Below are 24,905 nucleotides of genomic sequence, written 5' to 3'. Positions count from 1 at the left end.
AGCAGTGACCATTAACGCAGCGAGAGAAGAGAGATAAAGATGAAACAGTACGGCAAAGAGATAGAGGTTGAAAGGAGTCAGTAAGACGAGGAGAGTTAATGAGACGAAAAACCTTTGACTCCACCTTATTGAGAAGAGCTGTATGTGGAGAGCATTCCCACACAAGAGAGTTGTACTCCACACAGGGGCGGATAAAACCCCTGTATAGAGTCAACAATTGTGAAGGGGTAAAGAAAGAACAGAGTCAGCTTAGCACACCAAATCTCTTGGAAGCAGATTTTACAAGAGATGTAATATGATCTTTCCAAGATAAGTCCCGAGTAAATGAAACCCCAAGCATGTTCAAGGATGATGCAGGATTAAGCTGAATATTATTAAACATTAGTGGGTATACCTGTGGAAGATTTTGACGGGTTGATAAGTGTAAGAACTGAGTGTTAGATGCATTAAAAACAAGATTATTTTTACCCCAGTCAGAGATACGAGCCAAGTCAGACATTAAGTGTACCATAGCCTCAGCCCTTATTTGTTAAAGTAACTGTTGAGATGGGCGTTGCGGGATCCGAATGGAAAGGTGAAGGGTGGAGTCATCAGCGTATGAGCGGATAGGGTTATATGTACAGCTTAGAAGGTCATTGATGAATAAAAGGAAGAGAGTTGGTGATAGGCCAGAGCCCTGAGGAACACTACTGTTGATAGATCGAGGAGAAGAACGATGGCCATCTACAACAGCAGCTACAGAACGACCAGAAAGGAAGCTAGCAACGTAGGCACAGATAGAAGGACAGAAACCGTAAGAGGGCAGTTTGGAAATTAAAGATTTATACCAGACTTGATCAAAAGCCTTTGAGATGTCAAGAGGAATGGCAAAGCTTTCGCCAAACTCCCGAAAAATTCCTTGAGCTTGGATAATTGGGCCTTGGTATCATCTATCTATCTATAGCCCGACGTCCTAATCCCGCAAAGGGCGGCCGCAGACAAAACACCTCCAAGTCGTTCTGTCACCCACCATTTGACTACCCTCCCCCCAACTCACCCCCCCCCTCCCTCATATACCTCTCTACTCCATCCCTCCACCTCATCCTCAGTCTACCCCTCCCTCTCCTTCCCTCCACCTCACCTACATACACCTTCTAAGTCAGTCTTTCATTCTCCATTCTCTCCACATGTCCAAACCACCTCAGTGTATTTCTCCTAATCTTCTCAACCACATCCACATCCACCCCACAACGTTCCTTCACTTCTTCATTTGTCAACATGTCCCTCCATGTCACTCCACATGCTCCTCTCAAGTAGCTCATTTCCACTGCTCTCACTCTTGACTTGTTCCCCTCTTGCAAGGTCCACGCCTCACTTTCATACGTCAGGGTAGGGATCACAATACTATCATGAAGTGACATCTTAACTACCATACGTACCTCCTTATTTCTCATCACTGCTTTCAGTGAACCAACAACCTTCCTTCCCTGCTGTACCCTTTCACGCACTTCATCCCCCAAAGTTCCATCCTTACTCATCACACTACCCAAGTACTTGAATGCACTCACATTCTCCATATCCTCACCATCCAACTTCACTGTACATTCTGTGACTTCATTCCTCTCAAACACCATAACTTTACTTTTGTTTACATTAACTTTCACCTTTCTCCTCCTACACACTGTCCCAAATTCATTCACCAAACCTTGCAACTCCCATTCATCTTCACTCAACAATACTGTATCATCAGCAAACAGCAACACCGGAATCTTCCAAATCTCACCCTCGTTCATTAGAGCCACCCCCACATGCACTGCCCTACCTTGGTATCATTAATCGTTGAATTTCCTACACTATATTCAGTCATCAGTGTTTTATAGTGTTCGCCTTTTTCAAGTCTATTGCATATGTCCAGCTTCTGTTTCAAGGTAAGCACAACATGCTTACATTTAGTTTGCTCTTCACGCATTTTGGAGTGTAGAAATTACCATCTATCAGAGCAACACAACAGCAAGAGAGTTTGTTTACTGTCTGGTGGTAAAAGCAGATTCGTGATTTACGGAGGGAATGGAGGATGACCGATTTAAAGTAGGGGAAAGAGGGGGAAAGGAGGGCTGGTTAAGAGTGTTTACTAAGTGTCAGTGTATATTGCTGTTAGTGTGTGTGCGTGCGCACATACTTGTTACGTTCCGAGTGGTGACGTCATCGGAAGGGTCTTGCGGTATGCAGGCGGAGCCCACTCACTTGGAAGTGAGAGGCCGGTGAGTTCTGGTGTTTCACACTCTAATACTGGTAGCAGAGCGTGGTTCAAGCATAATGGCGTCGTGATCAACTAAGTGGCCTCCAAAACTTGAAAATGATTCTGCCTATGAGAGTTGGAAGAAGGACATCGACACTTGGTGCGAACTGACGGACTTACCGAAAAAAAAGCAGGCTCTAGCCATTCACCTTTCACTGTCAGGAAGAGCAAGGGTGGCGTCTTCAGAAAATGACGCTGCTGACCTGAAAGACGATAATGGTGTTCAGACCTTGTTGAATAAATCAGACGGTTTATTTCTCGTGGACAAAGGACGTAGGCAGTTTGCAGCTTTTCATGAATCGTACAACTTCAGAAGACCTGGTGATATGAACATTCGTAAGTTCGTGGCAGAATTCGTGCATGTTTATTTTAAATTTATGAAGCAGGACATGCAACGACCGAATTCTGTGATGGCTTTTATGCTTCTGGCATCATGCAAACTTTCAAATAGTGAGCAACAACTAGTGATGTCTGTGATAACTGAGGTAACTTACGAAAATATGAAATCTGTCCTGAATTGTATTTTTGCTGGGGAAATTTGCAGGCAGAACAATGCATCGGTGTCTGCCAGTGAGGTGAAGAGTGAACCAGATTTTTGGAGTGATGAAGTCGGGGGTGAGGAAACGTTTTACGTTAGGGGTACTCAACGAGGAAGGACAAGGTTTTGGGGTGTTGCAGTACGTGATCGAGGTCGTGGTGATGACCGTTCAACTGTGTCTACTAGAATTTCCCAATGCTCATCCACCGGCAGAAGGCAGAACCCGCTCGGGCCTGATGGTAAGGTGTCGAGGTGTTTAGTATGTGATTCTCGATTTCATTGGGCACGTGACTGTCTGGAAGCATACGAAAATAAAGGCAGTCGAGAAGAAAATTATGAAACAGTGCATCTGTCATTATTTATGGGCTATGCGGATGATAAAGCTAGTAGAGGTAAATTAGAGACGCTAGTAGAAGAATCTAAGGGATGTGCTGTTCTAGACACAAGGTGCTCTACAACTGTATGTGGAGTTGAATGCATCAATTGCTATCTAAGTGAGCTCAGTGATTACGAATGTGAAGCTATAAAAGAAGAAAAGTCATCCTCAAGTTTACTTTCGCTGATGGTGTCAGTTTCTTTCCTCAAACGTGTTACTCTGTCCTGCTACATTGGAAATATGTGTGCAACCATTGTGACTGCTGTGGTGAGCTGCAATATTCCCTTGCTGCTGGGCAAAACATTCCATGAAAAAAGCAAAAATGGTGATTAATTTTGAGAGTGACTAGGTCAAAATTTGTGGAACTATCGTTAAATTGATGTCCTCATCTTCAGGCCATTACTTGCTTCCAATTTCGTTGTGACTAGGCAGATAGTTTTATGAAACAATCGCACTGGCATCCCTTGGGGGTGATGTAGAAAAAACAGCTTCAAAGCTTCACAGGCAATTTGGACACCCAACGTCAGCAAAACTAATCAGACTTATTACAGATGCTGGAATTAAAAGTTCAGAACTGGAGCAAGCTATCAAGGATGTATCTGATGCATGTACAGTCTGTTGTAAGTACAAGAGAGCTAAGCCCCGACCCATAGTCAGTTTGCCCATGACGAAGCCACAGCTATGGATTTGAAAGCTTGGGGAAGGCATTATTTCTTAGTCCTTGATGATTTGGCAACCAAGTACTGCACCGCGATAGTAATTGCCAACAAATGTGCAAACCACCATTATCAAAGGAGTACTTCAGAGTTGGATTGTTCTGTTTGGCGCACCTGGAAAAATTCTTACAGATAATGGATGCGAATTCAACAATGCTGAAATATGAGCACTGGGAGAGGCCATTAATATCATGATCATGACGACGTCTGCGGAGAGTCCATGGAGCAACGGAGTATGTGAGCGCCAAAATGCAGTCATAGGTGACATTGTTAGGAAGATAATGGCTGATAGCCAGTGCGACTTGGATGTGGCCTTGGCTTGGGCAGTATCAGCAAGAAATGCTCTCACCAACTATGCAGGTTTTTCTCCTAACTTGTTTTTGGTCAAAACCCTGGCCTGCCTAATGTGTATGTAAATGATCCTCCAGCCTTGGAACATACATCACCATCAAAAATTGTGAGGGACAATTTGAACGCTCTTCATTTAGCAAGACAAGAGTTTATAAAGACTGAATCAGGTGAACGTTTGGCTAGGGCTCTGCGGCACAACATATGTTCGAGTGACTTAAACGACATCCAAAATGGAGATGAGGTTTTCTACTAAAAAAATAACAGTCATGAATGGCATGGTCCTGGAATTGTCATAGGCAGAGATGGAAAACAGATTCTGGTGAGACACGGCAGTGTCTACGTGCGAGTGCATGTGTGTCGTCTAGCACGTGTTCCAGAACGAAATACTACAGTTTGAGACGGCGTCAGTAGTTATGAGAAGAACAGTGTGGTCCAAGAGAAGCCTAATGACGATTCTTCGCAAGTACTGAATGACTATCAACCGGATGATGAGTCAGAAAATGGTGCAATCCTGGATGATCAGCCTCCCACAGTTTCTCTTCCGGTTAAGGAGCCTCCCAAGGTTTCTGTAGGTCAGCGTATAAAAGGAATACATTCAGAAACTGGAGAGTTGGTGACTGGAAGGATTGTGAGTCAGGCGGGTAAAGCCACTGGAAAGTACAAGCACTGCTACAATTTGAAGAGGGACTCTGATGGCAATATTGATTCAGTGGATCTGCAAAATGATTTTAGCACATGGGAAGTAGTTTATGATGAAGCAGAGATGCTTGTTCTTTTCAACTCTGAGGACATATTATGCGCAAAGGAAAAAGAAATTACAAACTGGCAGAATAATCACGTATGAGGAAGTAGATGATGTTGGGCAAGATGCCATAACGGTTTGATGAGTTGTGACACACAAAATGAAAAATGAGAAGCCGATTGTTAAAGCCCGTTTAGTCGCCAGAGGATTTGAGGAAGACACAGTGGCTCTCCGGAAAGACTCTCCTACATGCTCAAAAGAGGCTGTGCGTTTGGCATTTTCTTTTGCCTCCACCAACCAATGGGACTGCCACGCTATGGATGTGAAAGCCGCTTATCTGCAAGATAACGACATTGAGCGAGTTGTTCATTTACATCCTCCGCCCAAATATGCAAACGGTAAGCTATGGAGACTAAGGGAAACAGTTCACAGCCTTTGTGATGCTGCTAGGTGTTGGTACCTGCACGTTAAAGATCAGCTGTTGAGTCTCGGAGCTAAAGTGTCACCCATGGATTCAGCACTGTTCTCTTGGAGTAATAGTGGCAAGATCGAAGGCATTATATGCATTTATGTCGATGATTTCATTTGGGCTGGTACACGTGAGTTCGAGCAGCAGGTGATAAACAGTTTGAGCCAAATATTCCTCATCGGCAGTTCGGAATCAAAGTTTTCAAATGCGTTGGTCTACATGTCGTCTCCAACAGCGATGGCAGCATAACGCTTGACCAGTTCCAGTACGCTTTGTCTTTGAAACCAGTCACGCTGAGCAGACATCGTGCAGCAGTAAAATCAGGAAAGCTGTCTGAGTCTGAGAATACTGAGTACCGAGCATTAATTGGGCAACTCAATTGGACTGCCACACACACTCAACCAGATATTGCCGTTGATGTGTGTGAGTTGAGTATGACTAGCAACCGAGCTACCGTAGCAGATTGGCTTAGGCTCAACAAGGTGATCACAAGGGTGAAGACTGACAACGTGAAGCTATACATTCCAAGAATGGGACCACTCGATGAATGTTATATAGAGTGACTTTTCAGATGCCTCTTTTGCCAACCTTGTAGGTAATGGGTCTCAGGGAGGCTTTGTGATCTTACTACGAGATGCTAGTGGGGCGAGATGTCCCTTATACTGGCTGACTAGAAAGACCAGGCGAGTCGTCAAATCTACTCTATCTGCTGAAATGTTAGAGCTGCTTGAATGTGCTGAAACTGCTGTATATCTCGCAAACATATTGCATGAGGTTTCTGGATGTGCAGCTTTCAAGATCAAGTGTTTCGTTGATAACGAGAGTCTGGTGGACGCCCTGGACTCCTGTTATAGTGTAGAAGACAGAAGATTGAGCATTGATATTGCTGTATTACAAGACATGTTGGAGCGAGGGGAGATTGATGAAGTGTCTTGGGTGGATACATCACAACAACTGGCTGACTGTCTCACCAAGAAGGGTGCCTTGACTGACCGGCTGCGTGCAGCAGTCAGCCAGGACTAGAAGGATTATAATACTTCAAGGGACACCACATATCTGTATGTGGTTACTGACTGGGTTTTAATGGTGCTTAAACAAACGTCTATGTATTGGATACATAGTGTGTACAGGATGCCAATAATCCATTCAGTTTTGTCCTTGGGATCTTTCAACAAATTAAGAAGAGAGGACGAGAGTGTTAGTGCATATTGCTGTTAGTGTGTGTGTGCGCACGCACTTGTTACATTCCGAGTGGTGACGTCATTGGAAGGGTCTTGTGGTATGCAGGCAGAGCCCGCTCACTTGGAAGTGTGAGGCCATTGAGTTCGGTTGTTTCGCATTCCAATACTAAAGATTTACAAAAGCTGGAAATGCCTTCACCTTGCTTTGTCCGACTTCACACAGCCTCGCGTGACACGCAACAAAACGGCGGCTTGGCGGTCCATTCAAATTGGTGCGACCAGCCCTTGAATTTTCCCATTGTTCTGAGAATTCCGTTTGTCTGGATACCGGATTGCTGGGACTGTACTGCATACCCTATGAGAATATAGTAAACAGGCACCTTTATATCTTATATATACATAGTATAAAAACTAGACAAATAAGCTGGTAACTCACATACTCTATCAGTGTTGTAATGCTTCCAGAATGTAGAGATGGAGCTGCAGAGGAGGAAAGGTACGATCACAGCCTATGTGTGTGAGATGGCTGAGGACCTTGTGGTGGAGATGGTTGTGGTGGAGATGGTTGTGGTGGAGATGGTTGTGGTGGTGATGGTTGTGGTGGTGATGGTTGTGATGGAGATGGCTGTGGTGGAACTGGTTGTGGTGGAGATGGTTGTGGTGCTGCTGCTGCTGATGATGATGGTTGAAATTCAGGGGGAATAAAGTCTGAAGGGGACAGTGACTTTGATGATTTGGTGGGGGAAGATGAGACAGATGTATCTTGGATGGGTGGTGAAATGTGGGCAGGTTGGAGTGCAGTGAGAGTATAGGGTGATTGTGGGGGTAATGAGCTCTATGTTTCCGGTGGGGAGGTGGAACAGGGGTGGCAATAGGAAGCAGCTGTCTTCGTTGTGATGGTGATAGTGGTGGCGAAAATGGAGGTGGCCTTGACTGCACAGGGAGGTTTATCACACAGCCTGGGGGAAGGATTAGCTCTCTCTCTCTCTCCTCCTCACCCCAGTCACTCTCAAAATCACTCTCCCCAGAATTTTTGTGTGTCCTTCTCACTCTCAGTTTCACTGAATAAATATTTCAGGTACTCCTCCTCGGATAACCCTTTCCCTGCCATCATGGTTACTTTCAATATTGAAAGGGAATGGTGTTATAAACTTGAAATTTGGATATCTCTGAAAATATATAAAAAACACATATCCACCTTCACAGACACACTGCACTATATAAAACACTATCACTATAATACACTTAAGGTATGGACAGGTGACGTAACAGAAAATGAGGAATAAAACGGCCAGCCGAGCGTTAACACACCCTCCTCGCCCGACTGCCAAGAGGACACTGAGCTAATAATAGACTGCTTGTCCTTGTGACAGGCTTCACAGTGTTGCCATATGTTTGCTTCAGAGACAGCCACCCTAACCTATGACTCACCAAAATCTGACGCACTATCAGCCACAGAAGAAGTTTTCACGATGATTTATATGGAAAGTGCATCATAGTCTGTCATCGATTGCTCCTCAGACTGAAAGCACTTTGACTCGTTTTGCGTCATAGTGCACAAGGGGATTAAGGTGCTCCAGCTGGATTCAGCCTGTGTAGGTTTACATCCAAGGGGTAGTTAGGGCTTATTGCTCATGTAATGCCACTCAAGGATGAGTGAGGCAGGTCACACTCATCTTCAATGTCAGGACCAACTTGCCTAGCCCTGGGTTCCTACACTTCTCATGGGGCGACACAGGACTGGATAATGGATGGATGGATATAGACAATATATATATATATATATATATATATATATATATATATATGTATATATCATCAGCCGTTTGAGTATCCACTGCAGGACCGGCCTATCCCGACCGAAGTCGAGACGATACAGCCAATGTATCACTACCGAGTAGCTTAGGCTGTCTGGTAGAGATTGTATGTAGGGTGAGAAGTGCTTCTAAGTGTAATTGTAGTGTTGGAGTGGCTTTGGATGTCTGTATAGTCTGTGAACCAAGTGTAATCGGCCCACGCAAGCCGACTGGATGCAAGCATACTTTACGGTAAGCGACACTGGTTCAACCACAGCACCGCTTGTGTCCACCAATGCAGTACGTGGCCGGGTGAACACTCCCAAAGTTTATTAACCTAGTGGGGCGCGAACCCTGGTCAACCAGTGTACGAAACGCACACTCTACCACTGTACCACAGTGGATATATATATATATATATATATATATATATATATCCATCATCCAATCTTACATTGCCCCATGAGGAGTGCAGAAGCCCGGCGCTAGGCAGTTGGTCCCAACATTTAAGATGAGACTGACCAGCCTCACTCATCCCTGAGTGGCATTACATGAGCAATCAACCTCAATCACCCCTTGGATATGAACCTTCACTGCCTCAATCTGATTGGAGCACAATAATTACCCACTAAACCTATAGGCGCAAAAATTTGGTTATATGGTTACCACCCAGTGTAGTAAATGGTTTCCTGGTGTACAGAAAACTATTTGGCTTGTCACTCAGCGTAGAGTCACCCACAGGCAGAAGGAAGAGGAAAGAAAGAAGGAACAAAAGACAGAAAAGGGAATGTAAAGTCACCCGTAGGCAGAAGGACAAGAAATGAATGAAGGAAAGAAAGACAGAAGAGGATGGAAGGAAAGAAGGATGGAAGAGAGGAAAGGGCAGACACCCGAGAGCAGCACTATAGTACATCAAGTGAGTGGATGGTGAGTGCCCCCATCTACCACAACCTATGTATATATATATATATATATATATATATATATATATATATAATATATATATATGTATATGTATATGTATGTATATATATATATATATATATATATATATATATATATATATATAGTAAGAGAGAGTAAGAAGATAGTGGATGAGGAATTTGGAAGGAATTTGAGTGTAAAGTGGAGGGACTGTAAGAAAATGTTCTGGAAAGAGGTGAAAAGAGTAAGGCAGGGTGGAAGTGAAGTTAGCAGAGGAGTGAAAGATAAAAATGGTAGATTACTAGTGGAGAAGGGAGAAAAAGTGAGCAGATGGAGAGAACACTTTAAGGACTTGTTGAACGTAGAGGATGGAAGTAATGCAAGTATAAGTGGCTGGGGAATGGCTGGGAGAAGGAGGGAGGTAAGAAGACAGGAAGAAATCAGTAGGATAGAAGTTGTGGAAGCAATGAAGAAAGTTAAATCTGGGAAAGCCCCAGGAATTGATGGAGTGTGTGGTGAAATGCTGAACCACGGGGGAGAGAGAGTAGTACAATGGATGTGGAAGATGTGCACAGTGGCCTGGGAGGAAGGTAGAGTCCCGGAGGATTGGAAGTCAGGTATAATTATCCCCTTGTACAAAGGAAAAGGGGAAAGAGAAGTGTGTGGTAATCATAGCAGCATTTGTCTTCTTAGTATAATAGGAAAAGTGTATGGTAGGATACTTATTGACAGAGTTGGAGAAAGAACAGAGAAATTAGTTGGAGAAGAACAGGGAGGCTTTAGGAAGGGAAGAGATTGTGTAGATCAGATATTCATTCTTAGATCTTTAGTGGAAAAGTTTCTAGAGAAGGGAAAGAAGTTGTATGTGGCTTTCATGGATTTGGAGAAAGCATATGACAGGGTGGATAGACAAGGATTGTGGAAAGTGTTAAGAATATATGGAGTAGATGGGAAGTTGTTGAATGCTGTGAAGAGTATGTATGATGGTGTGAAGGCTGCAGTGCGTGTGGATGGTGAACTAAGTGAATTTTTCTCTTTGAAAGTTGGTTTGAAACAGGGATGTGTCATGTCTCCATGGTTGTTCAATCTATACATGGATGGGGTAATAAAAGAGGTACAAGGTAGGGTAGTGGATGTTGGAGTGGCCCTGGTGAGAGAGGATAGTGTTTGGAAACTCCCTGTACTGTTGTTTGCAGATGATACTGTGTTGTTGAGTGAAGACGAAGGGGAGCTGTAAGGCTTGGTGGATGAGTTTGGGAGAGTGTGTAAGAAACGGAATCTAAAGGTGAATGTAGGGAAGAGTAAAGTGATGGTCTTTGAGAGAGGTGAAGTCAGTGAATGTATAGTGAGGTTGGATGGTGAGGAATTGGAAAATGTGAGTACGTTTAAGTACTTGGGTAGTGTGATGAGTAAGGATGGAGGTTTGGAGGGTGAAGTGATTGAAAGGGTACAGCAGGGAAGAAAAGTTGCTGGTTCTTTGAAAGCAGTGATAAGAAACAGGGAAGTGAGCATGGAAGTGAAAAAGTTACTACATGACAGTATTGTGATACCAACTATAACGTACGGAAGTGAAGCTTGGACGTTGTTGGAAGGACACAAGTCAAGAGTGAGAGCAGTGGAAATGAGTTATTTAAGAGGAGCCTGTGGAGTCACATGGAGAGACAGGCTGACGAATGCGGATATAAAGGAGCATTGTGGTGTTGATGTGGATGTGATAGGAAGCGTTATGAGGAACACACTGAGGTGGTTTGGCCATGTGGAGAGGATGGAGGGTGAAAGACTGACGAAGAGAGTGTATGTGAGTGAGGTGGAGGGGGGAAGAGGGAGGGGGAGGCCAAGGATGAGATGGAGGGATGGGGTGGAGAGGTATATGAGAGAGGGGGGTGTGAGTTGGGAGCAGGGCAGTGAAATGGCGAGGGGGACAGGGCGACTTGGAGGCGATTTATTTGTGGCCACCCCAAACGGGATTGAGGCATCTGGCAATAAATATATATATATATATATATATATATATATGACTTGCATACATATAATGCTGTTTGAAGAAAAATGAAATCTACAAAACCACAAGGTAACAAAATAAAAAACTAAATATATTAGTAATTTTACCGGTAAATAAAAACAAAGCATCCTACATAATGCTTCATGATAAAGAATAAGTCCAAAACATGACTTACAACAATGAACGATTCCACAGCTGTCATCCGAACTTTCCAATTGGCATCTGTAATTCCAGAAAGAATATCCTCAGATAAGATCTCTGCTGCCTTCTCCTGGGCCTCCTCTGTGGATATCTCGGCTTCTTTACACTCATCTATGGCAGGACCTCCACCCCCTCCGGCCCCGCCCCCTCCTTTAGTACCTTTTCCAGGTGCTGTGGGGAGGGGAAAAAAAAAAAAATCAGTTTGCCACAGGTAAGTTCTGTCAATGTTTGAATGTTTCTTCCTAAGGAGTCGTGTGATAGGGGGGAGAGAAAGGAGGGGGATAAGAAAACAGCAATGCATGCTAATTATTTAATATTTTCCACTCTACTTGATTCTTCTTTCCTGTTTCTCCAAACTGATGTATGCAAATCATACTATGTTGCTTGCAAATAGTGTAGCATGGTTCCAAGCTGTCTGAGTGCCAGCAAGCATCATGATTTTAATGTAAATGTAAATCTGATGAAAGAGAAGCAACTTTTAATGTGAATGAAAAGAGACCCGAGTCATGTGGGAGTAAAAATACGTCCCTGCAGAGAAAACACACACACACACACACACACACACACACACACACACACACACACACACACACACACACACACACACACAATTCTGTGTATAATACAGTAATCCCGCATTTTTTGCGGATTTTTTGTCTACGGTGTTGCCCTCTCGCGGATTTTCTTAGCAATAATAAGTTCAACTAAAATATCCTTGAATATACAGAAAACAAAAAATTTGAAATTCCCGCAGCTTCCAATTGTAGTGCGGTAAACTCACGCCACCCTCTGTCCCTTTCCTTCGGCCCCTCTACCAGTGTTACCATATCTAGCATAATTTTATTCTTTTAGCATAATTCTGATCAAATTTTCGAGTCTGGAATATTTTTTAGCATATTAGAAGTTTTAGAATTATTCTAGCATAATTTAGAATGGAATGGAATATTTTTGGAATAATTTTATAAAAGCTACAAATCAGAGAGATAGAGAAAGAGAGACAAATAAGGTAAGAAGATGTTTGAATAGTTGGTTACTTTCAGTTTGGGCTTGGTTGGGTTGGATTTGGTTAGGTTAGGTTGGATTAGGTTAGGTTAGGTTCGGTTTGGTTCGGTTAGGTTAGGTTAGGATAAGTTTGAGCTTCGTACTTTACCCATGAAACCTGGGTTTTTCCGATGGATTTTGGTATGATTCATTCGAGTTTCAGCTTCATTTCAGTCGGAAATGACCATTTTCTGTGTTTCCCCTCCACCCTATAACCCCCGATTCCCCAAAGATCCCCCATTATTGCAGGGGGATGGGGGGGGTCATATATCAAAATCTGGTTATTTCCGAACGACGGAAATGATGCTCAAAATCGAATGAATCACATCAAAATCCATCAGAAAAATGTAAGTTTCGTGGGAAAAAGCAGTATGGGCAGAAAACCGATATTTATCCTCTTACTGTATGTAGGTTCATTTTAATATTTTCATAGTAAACAATACATAATTAATATGTTGCACAAATATGTATAGAATTTTATCATTTAGCTTCAAGTTAGCATTATTCATTTTTTACTTGGAACAAATTTGCTCAATCTAGCATAATTTTTTCATTGCCCTAGCATAATTTCGTTGTTTGGATATGGCAACACTGCTCTCTGCCCCGCATTCCTCAGTCCACGCCTGACTGCCTTACTTGTCTGGTGTACTTGTAACAGCACTATGATACGAGCCTCTTGCCTCCCACTTGCGTTCCACATGGCCCCAGGACGTAAGCCAGCCTCACCAAAGGCTAATAATACAATTAGTAAGAACTCCAAAGTGACAAAACGATCAAACAAAGTTATGACCTTAGCAGAGAAAAGTGTGTTACTGGACAAGCTAAGAAACGACCGTGCGAGTGTTTGCTATCACCAATTAATGCATCTTTTTATTTTGTACTGTTTTGTGAATAAATGTGTAGATAATTGTGTATTACAGTACGGTGTTTATGTTTTTCCTTCATAATGGAGTATGTGCTTTCAATCTTGTAAGAAGGTATTTCGGGATGAGTATGGAGGTTTCGGGACAATCCGCAGCCACAACAAACACAAGACAATTCGCCTTCATTAATGAAGATAGCTATGGGTGACGCTAGAATATAATTCAAGGGCGACTACAGCGAGGAAGAAACAAGTTAATTATTGACTAAAGGTGCAACTAATAAATAATATCCAGAACCTACGCTACTGAACATAGACTTTGCTGGATCCCCCTGAAATATAGTTATTAAAGTATTGAATAATTAATAATAAGTATATTTATAAAAGTATTGATTAGTATATTTATAGAATGGCGGGGAATCGTCCAGGGTGCGAATTGTTCTGAAGGGGAATCGTCCATGTTTTGACGGGGAATTGTCTGACGGCAAATTGTCTCGCAATCAGTATGGACATGGACTGTGTGATGGGCAGCGTGGTGGACACAAGTGTAAGATTCAATTGTTAATAGAGTATTCGCGAAATTGACTTTTCGCGGGGGTTACAAGAATGTAACTACCGTGAAATATGCGGGATTACTGTATATATATATATATATATATATATACATTACCCTCACGTCCAACATGCGTTTGTCCAGCACGATTCGTGTCTGGGCAAAAAATTAGCACGATTTAATACAATTTAAGTATTGAAAAATGGGTGCATAAGCATATCAGTGACAGAGTTCTGAGAAGTGGGCGAAATCCGCTGAGTTCGCCTCTAACACGATCACCCCTGGTCCAACATGGTCATACTGGACGTTTCCATGATGCCGACAGGCAATCAAAACTTACGATCAAGTAGCCTCCCCTGCCCGCTATCGTCATGTCGCCCAATGAAAAACGTTTCTGCTCTCACGTGATGTTCTGTTTAAATTTCTCCTGTCACAGCGCCACTCAGTCGCATAATTCACATTGGACAGTGCTTTTTCTCACTGCATTTTCTGCCCTTGCTACTGCATTTTACCTTGCTCATGATGCCTAGGAAGCCTTCAGAGAACCCTAAGAAACGGTGGTATCTCCCTCAGGCCACCAAGCTAGAATTCATCGAGAGGCAGAAGAAGGGGGAGAGGAATTTCAAAGGATTTATGATGGAGGTTGAGCAGGAGCAGCAGCCATTATCCACTAGTGATGCCAGCAGCCATCCACCAGGGGCCCAGTAGGACTACATCCAGCCTCAGATATCACCTTCCATTCCCAGCAAGCCCACCAACACTATCCTAAAGGGTTAGTTATCATTCATAGTACAGTACCATCTATTATAATTACAGTAATACCAATATATGTATAGGTGTATGGTAGGTATTTAGGGTGACTTTTCCTAGGGTTACTGACATACTTCATTTTTTCCCATAAGCTCTGTTGTTTGTCCAACACGTTTTTCGTCCAACACGGGACCCATGCATGACAATATTACCGTGTTGAACCCGAGAGTACTGTATATATACATATATATACTGCATGTGTATATATATATATATATATACTGTATGTATATATATATATATATATATATATATATATATACACACACTAATCCCTCCACTATCCGATGTAATAGAGCCAAAGGCATGTTCAGAAACTGGTCTCATCAGGATAGTGGGCCCCAGCCTCCTGGACTTGTACTTATGGACCTTAACTCAGAAAAACACATATACAACTCCCTCTGGACATGCACAGTACCTATTTAAGACCCAAATCACACCAATAAGGGACACAGAAGACTGAAATAAATGCAAAAGAACCACAAAATGAGGTTTTAGAGGTGAGTTTAAAAAATATTTAACATTCTGGGTACTAACAACAAGTCCCTGGCTCCTGGACTGGTAGTTATGGACCCTAACCTAGCCTAACTCAGAAAAACGCCTCCCTACTGCACATGTATAGCAGCTAAGACCCTATTCACACCAATAAGGGACATAAAAGAGTGAAATGAGGTTTCAGAGGTAAGTATGGAAAATACAGTACGATATGAAACATTCTGGGCACTTACAACAAGTCCCTGGCCATCTCGATGAATAACCTGCCTCCTCTCAGACTGTGACAGTAAAAAGGAGTACCTGAAGCACCTGCAGTACACTGTACATGAAGTCTTGCACTGAACTTAAGTCATTTGCACTCAAAATTCCATTCTCTTAACACTGCGCACTCTAGTTTTTCTTGCGCTCCATTGTCCCTTAATGAAATAAGTGTTGCACTCTGCAAGTCTTTGCACTCATAAATCCATTTTCTAAACATAACACACTCTAGTTAATTTGCGCTACACTGAAAGTCTATAAAATCAGTGTTGCACTCAGCACTCAGAATTATAATTTCTTAACGCTATGCACTTTTTTTTTTTAACTGCACAACACTGAAAATTCCCGTGTGGTCTAGTGGAGAAGTTCTTGCCATTTAATCACTGTCAGAGTCTGAGAGTAGCTGATGCAGGTTGCCTAGGGGTGCATCACTGGGTCATAGTGATGGAGTACCCACTGCAGATGACTCTGAAAAGAGGCGCAAACTCACGTCAAGTGGTGACTCCACAGTGCCTGATGTGCTGGGCTGTGGCTCAGAGGATGAGGGCCTGTCTTGGGGAGGCAATAGAGTGGAGCAAGGGCTGGGCACAGCAGGGGTCACGGGTCTGAAAAAGCAGTCAATGGTTGAATGATGCAAGAAACGACGATATTGACAATTAATGATGCGCTGCCTGAAAGCGGGCACTTCCTCCACAAGTCCCAAAGGGTTCATCTCCCTGTCGCAGGCCAGGTGTTCCAGGTAGTCGAGAACGAACTCTAGGTGTTTCCGGAGTGCACTCAGCTTGGGGATGGCTGGAGTAGTGTATTGCTGAGAGAAGTCTGCATCATCGTCGCCGTCCTCGTCGGAATCTTCAAGCTGGGTACTGACACCTGCAACTGAAGATGCAATCTCGATATCAGACAAGGTCTGATACCCAGGATCGCCCTCGTCGTCATCCAACCACTCACGCACATTGTCCACATCAACATCGTCGCGATGCGTACATAGACGTGCATGGAAGTCATCCACATCAAAACCTAGGAAATCGTACTCCACATCCGTTCCTAGAAGCAGACGAGACCAACCATTTTCTAGAGTCTTGACAGGGACTTCCTTCTATACACTGGCCCAGTTGTAAATGGCAAACTTGATGTTGTAGCAGTAAAAGTTTTCCAAAGTCCGCTGCCCTCGCATGTCCCGTCCCTCCCTGCACTCGTCCTCGTCCTCGAAAACAGCCATCACCTCATCCAGGAACTTCCTTCGGTACAGCCTCTTCATTGCCACGATCACTCCTTGGTCCATTGGTTGGATGAGAGCAGTTGTATTAGGTGGCAGACACATGCATCTAATGCGCCCATTCTCAGCCACCATGTCCTTGTCACACGGGTGAGCAGGTGCATTGTCGAGGAGAAGGAGGGCCTTAACCTGGTCGCGTGGGATTCTCAGTTTCTCCGTCTGGAAATGGATGACCTCCTTGACGAAATGGCGGTGGAAACAGTCTTTGAAGATCTGGGCTGTGAACCATGCCTTCAAGGAATGGTACCAGACGACAGGAAGGACATCCATCACCCCACGAAGACACCGAGGCTCCTTTGCACGGCAAACAATAACGGGCTTAAGCCGGTGCATGCTGTTAGCATTGGCACAACATAAAAGCAGATATCCGTTGCTTGGAGAGCTTGCGGCCAGGTACACGCTTCTCCTCGGCTAGAGTGTTCGTAGGCAAAGAGCAATAGAATAAACCAGTTTCGTCAGCATTGTAGACTTGACCGAGAGTGAGCCCCTCCCTGTCAATCAAGCGCTTCACCTTGTGCCGAAAGTCCTCTACTCCACCCTCGTTGGCGTCCAAAGATTCGCCATGAGACTTACAGTTGCTAAGGCCATGCCGTAACTTGAACGCAAAGAGCCAACCCTCGAATGCCTTGAAGTCTAGGGCATCGTGAAGCCTTGCAAAGTTCTCAGCAAGAGCCTTCAGCTCCGTGCCACGTACCAGCACACCAGCAGCACGTCGCTGTACCCTGGCAGGGCGAGAACCCCCGTTCTCCAGTGTACGAAAACACACACTCTACCATTGTACCACAGAGGCTCATACATATATATATATATATAGACAGAAAGATAGATTGATAGATATAGATAGGTAGATAGCACTGTAGTGTGGATGTGGATGAGACAGAAAGCATTAGGAGAACTACACTGAGGTGGTTTGGCCATGTGGAGTGGATGGAGAGCAAGAGAAAAAGAGAGTGTATGTGAAAGAGGTGGAGGCCAAGGACGAGATGGAGGGATGGAAAGGTATATGAGAGAGGAGGGTGTGAGCTGGAAGCAGGGCAGTGAAATGGTGGGGGACTGGGCAATATGGAGGCAATTTCTTTGTGGCCACCTCTAACAGGATTAAGGCATCTGGCAATACTCAGACATTATACATACATACAACCATATATATATATATATATATATATATATATATATATATATATACCAGTATATTTTTTCACCTAAGGAAGTGAATGTGTTGTCTGTAGGTAATGAGACATCAAGGGCAACTTACAGTAGTTTCATGAGTCAAGCCTGAATGTGGGAAAATACCATAACATCGGAAATCTTGATTGCAAATAATTATGACAAATACAGAGTACTTTTAGGAACTTAGGGTAATTGAAATGCTGTTAAGTTCAATACATTTAGAAATATTCAGTGCATGTATTAAATAGAAAAAAGCCACGTTAAGGGATCTCAACTTAATCCTATGATGAAACTGCTGAAGTGAATGGAGTGGGGTGGTGTTGGGAAGAACTTAGAACCTCTCAGCACTTGTTCTTCCCAAACTCTTTCACCAGCTTTGAAACCTTCTCTCCCCTCTCAGCAAGACAAATGAGCTCCAAACGTTGACTGTACAACAACTGCGGCAGCTTCTTGACGCCATACTGCTTAAAGCGCTTCATCAGGGGGTCGGGAAGGGCCATGGCAGGTAGGAGGTGGGGGGAAGTTGCACAAAAAAGGCAGTTAGCTCTCGTATTCCACGGCGATGGTCTGTAGTCTGCAGACTGGCAGGACAAGAACAACAACAACATGGCGGCATTAGTATGCACACTTGCCACCAGGGACGAATGGTGACTGGTTGTTGGGTCGCGATTTTCAGTTTAAATGCCGCAGTTTACAATTCTCCTCGGAAAAGGTCCACTTCGGTGCCTAGGTCTGCAATTTTCATGACTTAACAGTGATTTAAGGTTGCCAGCTGTCTGATGGCCACCTAGCCTTGATTTACAAATCTGTGATTTCTGAACACGCGATTTACGAGGATTGAGTACATAGATAGATAGATATACATAGATATATAGACAGAGATGGATAGATAGATATACAGTAGATATAGATATATATATAGATATATATATATACATATATATATATATATATATATATATATATATATATATATATATATAGAGATATAGATATAGATATAGTTATAGATATATATACAGATATATAAAGATAGATAGAAAGATATAGATAAATATAGGTATAGTATATATATAAAAATAGATAGAAAGATATAGATAAATATAGGTATAGAAATATATATAGATATATAAATATATATATATATATATATATATAGATAGATAGATAGATAGATAGATAGACAGTTATATACATATATCATCATCAGCCGTTGAGGTCCACTGCAGGACCGGCCTATCCCTACCGAAGCAGGGAGGATACAGCCAATGTATCTCTACCCAGTGGCTTAGGCTGTCTGGTAGAGACTGCATGTAGGGTGAGAAGTGCTTGTTAGCGTAATTGTAGTGGGTTTGGATGTGTGTGTAGTCTGTGAACCAAGTGTAATCGGCCCGCCTTATGCTGATTGGGTGCAAACATACTATGGTGGTACCAATCTTAAGTGGCGGTTTAGGTGGGGCACGAACCTCTGTACAGTGTTGCCACGTGTTCTGTACCCGCTATGTGAACGTCTCTGATATATGTAATAGGCATCACAATAAGATAAACACATAAGAATATAATGGTAACGTGTGTATTATAATATATGAAAGAACAGTAAACTCATTATGCGTAAAATATTTATACAGAAATACAGAAGTGTGGCATAAATATTTTACAGTGCTGCTTAAAAAAAAAGTAGTCACTTTTATTGGCTGTTACCGCATTTCTGGGGTTGGTAATAATGTCACAATTATGATTATAAGATAATGTGCAGGAATATAAGTAAAAATGTCAATTTCTTGGTAAATAAAAAAAATAATAATAATACATTAAACCCTTGTGAGCGGCAACACACACAAACCCAGTCATACCTGGCCAGAGTTTCCTCTATCCTAGGCCTGTTTGGGGACACCTCTTAAAAAAAAAACATGCCAAGACTTTTACCTCCTGGGTGGTGTGGAAATAAAGTCAAATTTACAATATGTACTTTATAAGGTGAGGAGTAGACTGTAGCACCAGTCGAGCAGGGCAGTACTCCCGAGGTGGATGGAAAGCTGAGGACAGGGAGTGCTGAAGCTCCCGTTTCATCAGCCCTCAGGACTAGTTCCTGACCATCCCCCTTTGCTGAACTTTTTCAGTGTCTCAGTTTCACAGAGAGTATGCCAACATGCTCTCCAGTACAAATTTCTCTAACTATCTACACCAAACTACATGCACAGTACAAACTACACTTCCTATTCAATATTCACCAAAAATGGCATCGATTCATCAAGCCTCAGAATCCCCAGGGGGGGGGGGACCATAAATGCCCCCACCATCCGCCCCTCTCCCGGTGACGACTAGAGGTGCCTGGAACCACTGTCTGACTCTCTTCTTCTTCATTTCGGCAACATTCGCAGCCTTTCCTCTAACTTTCGCTCTGTTGAGCACCACCTCTCCTCCTCTAAACCTCACCTTCTTTTTCTAACGGAGACTCAGCTGTCTGAGGCAACTGACAGCAAACCCTTTTCTGTATCCTCCTACTTTCTCTATACTCATTTCAAAGCCAAAGGTGGCTGTTGTGTATATATACGCAACAACTTATCTTGCTCTCGTGTTCCTGAACTCGATTCTTCTGAATTCTCCACACTCTGGTTTCGGCTTTCCTGTCATTCTCTGACTAAATATATCTGTGCTGTTAACTTATCCCCTAATTCTACTGACTATCAAAAATTCTTCGACTATCTTACTTCTACGATGGAACACATTCTATCCATTTCTCCTTTCTCTGAAATCTCCATTCTTGGAGATTTCAATGTTCACCACCACCTTCGGCTCTCCACTCCTTTCACGGATCCACCTGGTGAACAAGCCTACATCTTTTCTATCCTTAATGACCTAGAGCAGCTTGTACAGCACCCTACCCGAATCCCTGACCGCCTTGGAGAGAGAGCTCCAACATACTTGACCTCTTCCTCACAACTAATCCTTCTGCTTACTCTGTTAATCTTTTCTCTCCGTTGGACTCCTCCGATCACAACCTTATTACCTTAACCTGTCCTATCACTCCAGTACGGCCTGTGGACCCTCCAGGGAAACGTTGTCTGTGGCATTTTGGAGCCGCGGACTGGGAGGCCCTCAGGCAGTACTACTTTGATTTTCCCTGGAATGATTATTGCTTCCATGGCCGGGAGCCATCTGAGTGTGCCTTGCGCATTACGGAGGTTATTCTCTCGGGCATGGAAGCATATATTCCTTTCTCATATCCTTTGACTAACGCAAGAAAGCTTTGGTTTAATCACGTTTGTTCCAATGCTGTCCGCAACAAGGACAGGGCCTACAAAAGGTACCGGAGCCAACCCACCCCTGAATCACATCATCTTAACGTTTCTGCCCGGAATCATGCTAAGTCTGTTCTTCGCTCGACTAAAAATAATTTCATCCATACTAAATGCTCTCAACTCTCCAACTCGAATTCTTCCCGCTCCTTCTGGCACCTTGCCAAAAGTCTTTCTAACAACTTTACTTCCTCATCCTTCCCTCCTCTTTTCTACTCTGATGGTTCTGTAGCTATTTCTTCAACTGATAAAGCAGATCTCTTTGCACAGACTTTCTCCTCCAATTCCACCTTAGACGATTCCGGTGCTGTTCCTCCATCACTTCCCCCCTCTCACTTCCTCATGGCTGACATTAAAATTTCTTCAGTTGATGTATTTTCTGCCATCACTGGCCTCAGTACTAACAAGGCATATGGGCCTGATGGGGTCCCTCCTGTTGTTCTCAAGAACTGTGCTTCTGTGCTTACACCCTGCCTAGCCAAACTCTTTCGCCTTTGTCTGTCAACTTGTATCTTTCCTTCTTGCTGGAAGTTTGCTCTCATTCAGCCAGTCCCAAAGAAGGGTGACCACTCCCAACCCTCCAACTATCGTCCAATTGCTTTAACGTCCTGTATTTCAAAAGTTTTCGAGTCAATTCTCAATAGAAAAATTTTAAGGCATCTTTCCTATCATAACCTTCTTTCCGATCGTCAGTATGGGTTCCGTCAGGGACGCTCCACTGGCGATCTTCTCACCTACCTTTCAGACTCCTGGTCATCCTCCTTTCGGGACTTTGGCAAAAGCTTTGCCATTGCACTTGATATCTCAAAGGCTTTCGATCGAGTCTGGCATAAATCTTTAATTTCCAAACTGCCCTCTTACGGTTTCTATTTTTCTATCTGTGCCTTCATCGCTAGCTTCCTTTCTGGTCATTCTATAGCCGCTGTTGTAGACGGCCATCGTTCTTCTCCTAGATCTATCAACAGTGGTGTTCCTCAGGGCTCTGTCCTATCACCAACTCTCTTCCTTTTACTCATCAATGATCTTCTAAGCTGTACATCTAACCCTATCCACTCATACGCTGATGACTCCACCCTTCACCTTTCCATTCGGTTCCCGCAACGCCCATCTCAAAAGTTACTTCAACAAACAAGGGATGAGGCTATGGCACACCTAATGTCTGACTTGGCTCGTATCTCTGACTGGGGTAAAAATAATATGGTTGTCTTTAATGCATCTAAGACTCAGTTCTTACACCTATCAACCCGACAAAATCTTCCACAGGTATACCCACTAATATTTAATAATATTCAGCTTAATCCTGCATCATCCTAGAACAGGCTTGGGGTTTCATTTACTCGGGACTTATCTTCGAAAGATCATATTACATCTCTTGTAAAATCTGCTTCCAAGAGATTGGGTGTGCTAAGCCGACTCCGCTCTTTCTTTACCCCTGCACAATTGTTGACTCTATACAGGGGTTTTATCCGCCCCTGTGTGGAGTACAACTCTCTTGTGTGGGAAGGCTCTCCACATACAGCTCTTCTCAATAGGGTGGAGTCAAAGGCTTTTCGTCTCATTAACTCTCCTCCTCTTACTGACTCCCTTCAACCTCTGTCTCTTCGCCGCACTGTTGCATCTTTATCTCTTTTCTATCGCTACTTTAATGGTCACTGCTCCTCTGAACTGTCTGCTTGCATTCCTCCACCTCTACGACGGGCGCGTAGCACCCATCTGGCAGCAAACTCTCATCCCTTTTCTGTCCAACTCTCTAATGCAAGAGTTAACCGTTACTCCCAGTCTTTCATTTATGCAACAGGTCAGATCTGGAACTGTCTCCCTCTGTCTGTATTTTCTGCTGCCTATGATCTCCAGTCTTTCAAACACAGTGTGTCCAGGCATCTCAAAATGATCGGATCTTGAATTTGGCTCTCTATTGTATTTTGTTTTTCTCTTGGAAGGAACTGTTTGCGGGCTCATGGCCTTTGGTTCCTTCTTCCTCACATTTAAAAAAAAAAAAAAAAAAAAAAAAAAAAAAAAAAAAAAAGGTAAAAGAATATAACCAAAATGTATCCTAAAATACCACAGAGGAGAGAGAGAGAGAGAGAGAGAGAGAGAGGGGGGGGGGAGGCAGACCAGGGGAAGTGTTGGGTGCAGTGCAGCTGAGTGAGAGATGGAGGAAGGGAGGGAACGAAGGAGGGAGAGAATGATTGAATGAAATGTAAGCACAAGTTTATAAGACACATAAAAGAAACAAAATTCCCTAGGGTGACGCACATCTTCCCCCAGGAAAGAGAGAGATAGAGAGGCATTGCGGGTATGGAAAACGTGGCACCATTGTACAGAGGTTCGTGCCCCACCCAAACCGCCAATTAAGAATGGTACCACCATAGTATGCGACACTGGTTCAACCACAGCACCTCTTGTGTCCGCCAAAGTAGCAAGTGGCTAGGTGAACGCATCCCAAAGTTTTTACAACTCTGGTGGGAGGCGAACCCATGCTCACAAGCATGCGAAACGTACACTCTACCACTGTACCACAGAGGCTCCTATACAGATATATATATATATATATATATATATATATATATATATATATACAGTAATCCCGCATTTTTTGCGGATTTTTTGTCTACGGTTTTGCCCTCTCGCGGATTTTCTTAGCATTAATAAGTTCAACTAAAATATCCTTGAATATAGAGAAAACAAAAAATTTGAAATTCCCGCAGCTTCCAATTGTAGCGCGGTAAACCCACGCCACCCTCTGACCCTTTCCCACGGCCCCTCTGCCAGTGTTACCATATGTAGCATAATTTTATTCTTTTAGCATAATTTTGATCAAATTTTCGAGTCTGGAATATTTTTTAGAATATTAGTTTTAGCATCATTCTAGCATAATTTAGAATGGAATGGAATATTTTTGGAATAATTTTATAAAAGCTACAAATGAGAGAGAGAGAGAGAGAGAGATAAGGTAAGAAGATGTTTGAATAGTTGGTTACTTTCAGTTTGGGCTTGGTTGGGTTGGATTAGGTTAGGTTGGATTAGGTTAGGTTTTAGGTTCGGTTAGGTTAGGTTTTAGGTTAGGTTAGGTTAGGTTCGGTTTGGTTCGGTTAGGTTAGGTTAGGATAAGTTTGAGCTTTGTATTTTACCCATGAAACCTAGGTTTTTCCGATGGATTTTGGTATGATTCATTCGAGTTTCAGCTTCATTTCAGTCGGAAATGACCATTTTCTGTGTTTCCCCCCCTCTCTATAACCGCCGATTCCCCAAAGATCCCCCATTATTGCAGGGGGATGGGGGGGGGGTCATATCTCAAAATCTGGTTATTTCCGACGGAAATGATGCTCAAAATCGAATGAATCACATCAAAATCCATCAGAAAAACGTAAGTTTCGTGGGAAAAAGCAGTATGGGCAGAAAACCGATATTTATCCTCTTACTTTATGTAGGTTCATTTTAACATTTTCATAGTAAACAATACATAATTAATATGTAGCACGAATATGTATAGAATTTTATCATTTAGCTTCAAGTTAGCATAATTCATTTTATACTTGGAACAAATTTGCTCAATCTAGCATAATT

At 43.0% G+C, this 24,905-nt stretch overlaps 1 protein-coding gene across 1 annotated transcript in view; it reads right to left on the bottom strand.

Moving 5' to 3' along the window:
• Nucleotides 1-24,905, bottom strand: part of msps (msps cytoskeleton-associated protein 5) — a 608,635-nt gene that overhangs the window by 432,232 nt on the left and 151,498 nt on the right. Inside the window, exon 12 of the mRNA XM_080286226.1 lies at nucleotides 11,549-11,745. Coding sequence (XP_080142352.1) covers nucleotides 11,549-11,745 — 197 coding nt within the window. The remainder of the gene's footprint in view (nucleotides 1-11,548; nucleotides 11,746-24,905) is intronic.

This window comes from Coenobita brevimanus, chromosome 110, assembly GCF_032717465.1.
Source record: "Coenobita brevimanus isolate Jiangsu-jjx chromosome 110, ASM3271746v2, whole genome shotgun sequence".
Lineage (NCBI taxonomy): Eukaryota > Metazoa > Arthropoda > Malacostraca > Decapoda > Coenobitidae > Coenobita > Coenobita brevimanus.
This window is presented reverse-complemented; position numbering and strand designations above follow the sequence as displayed.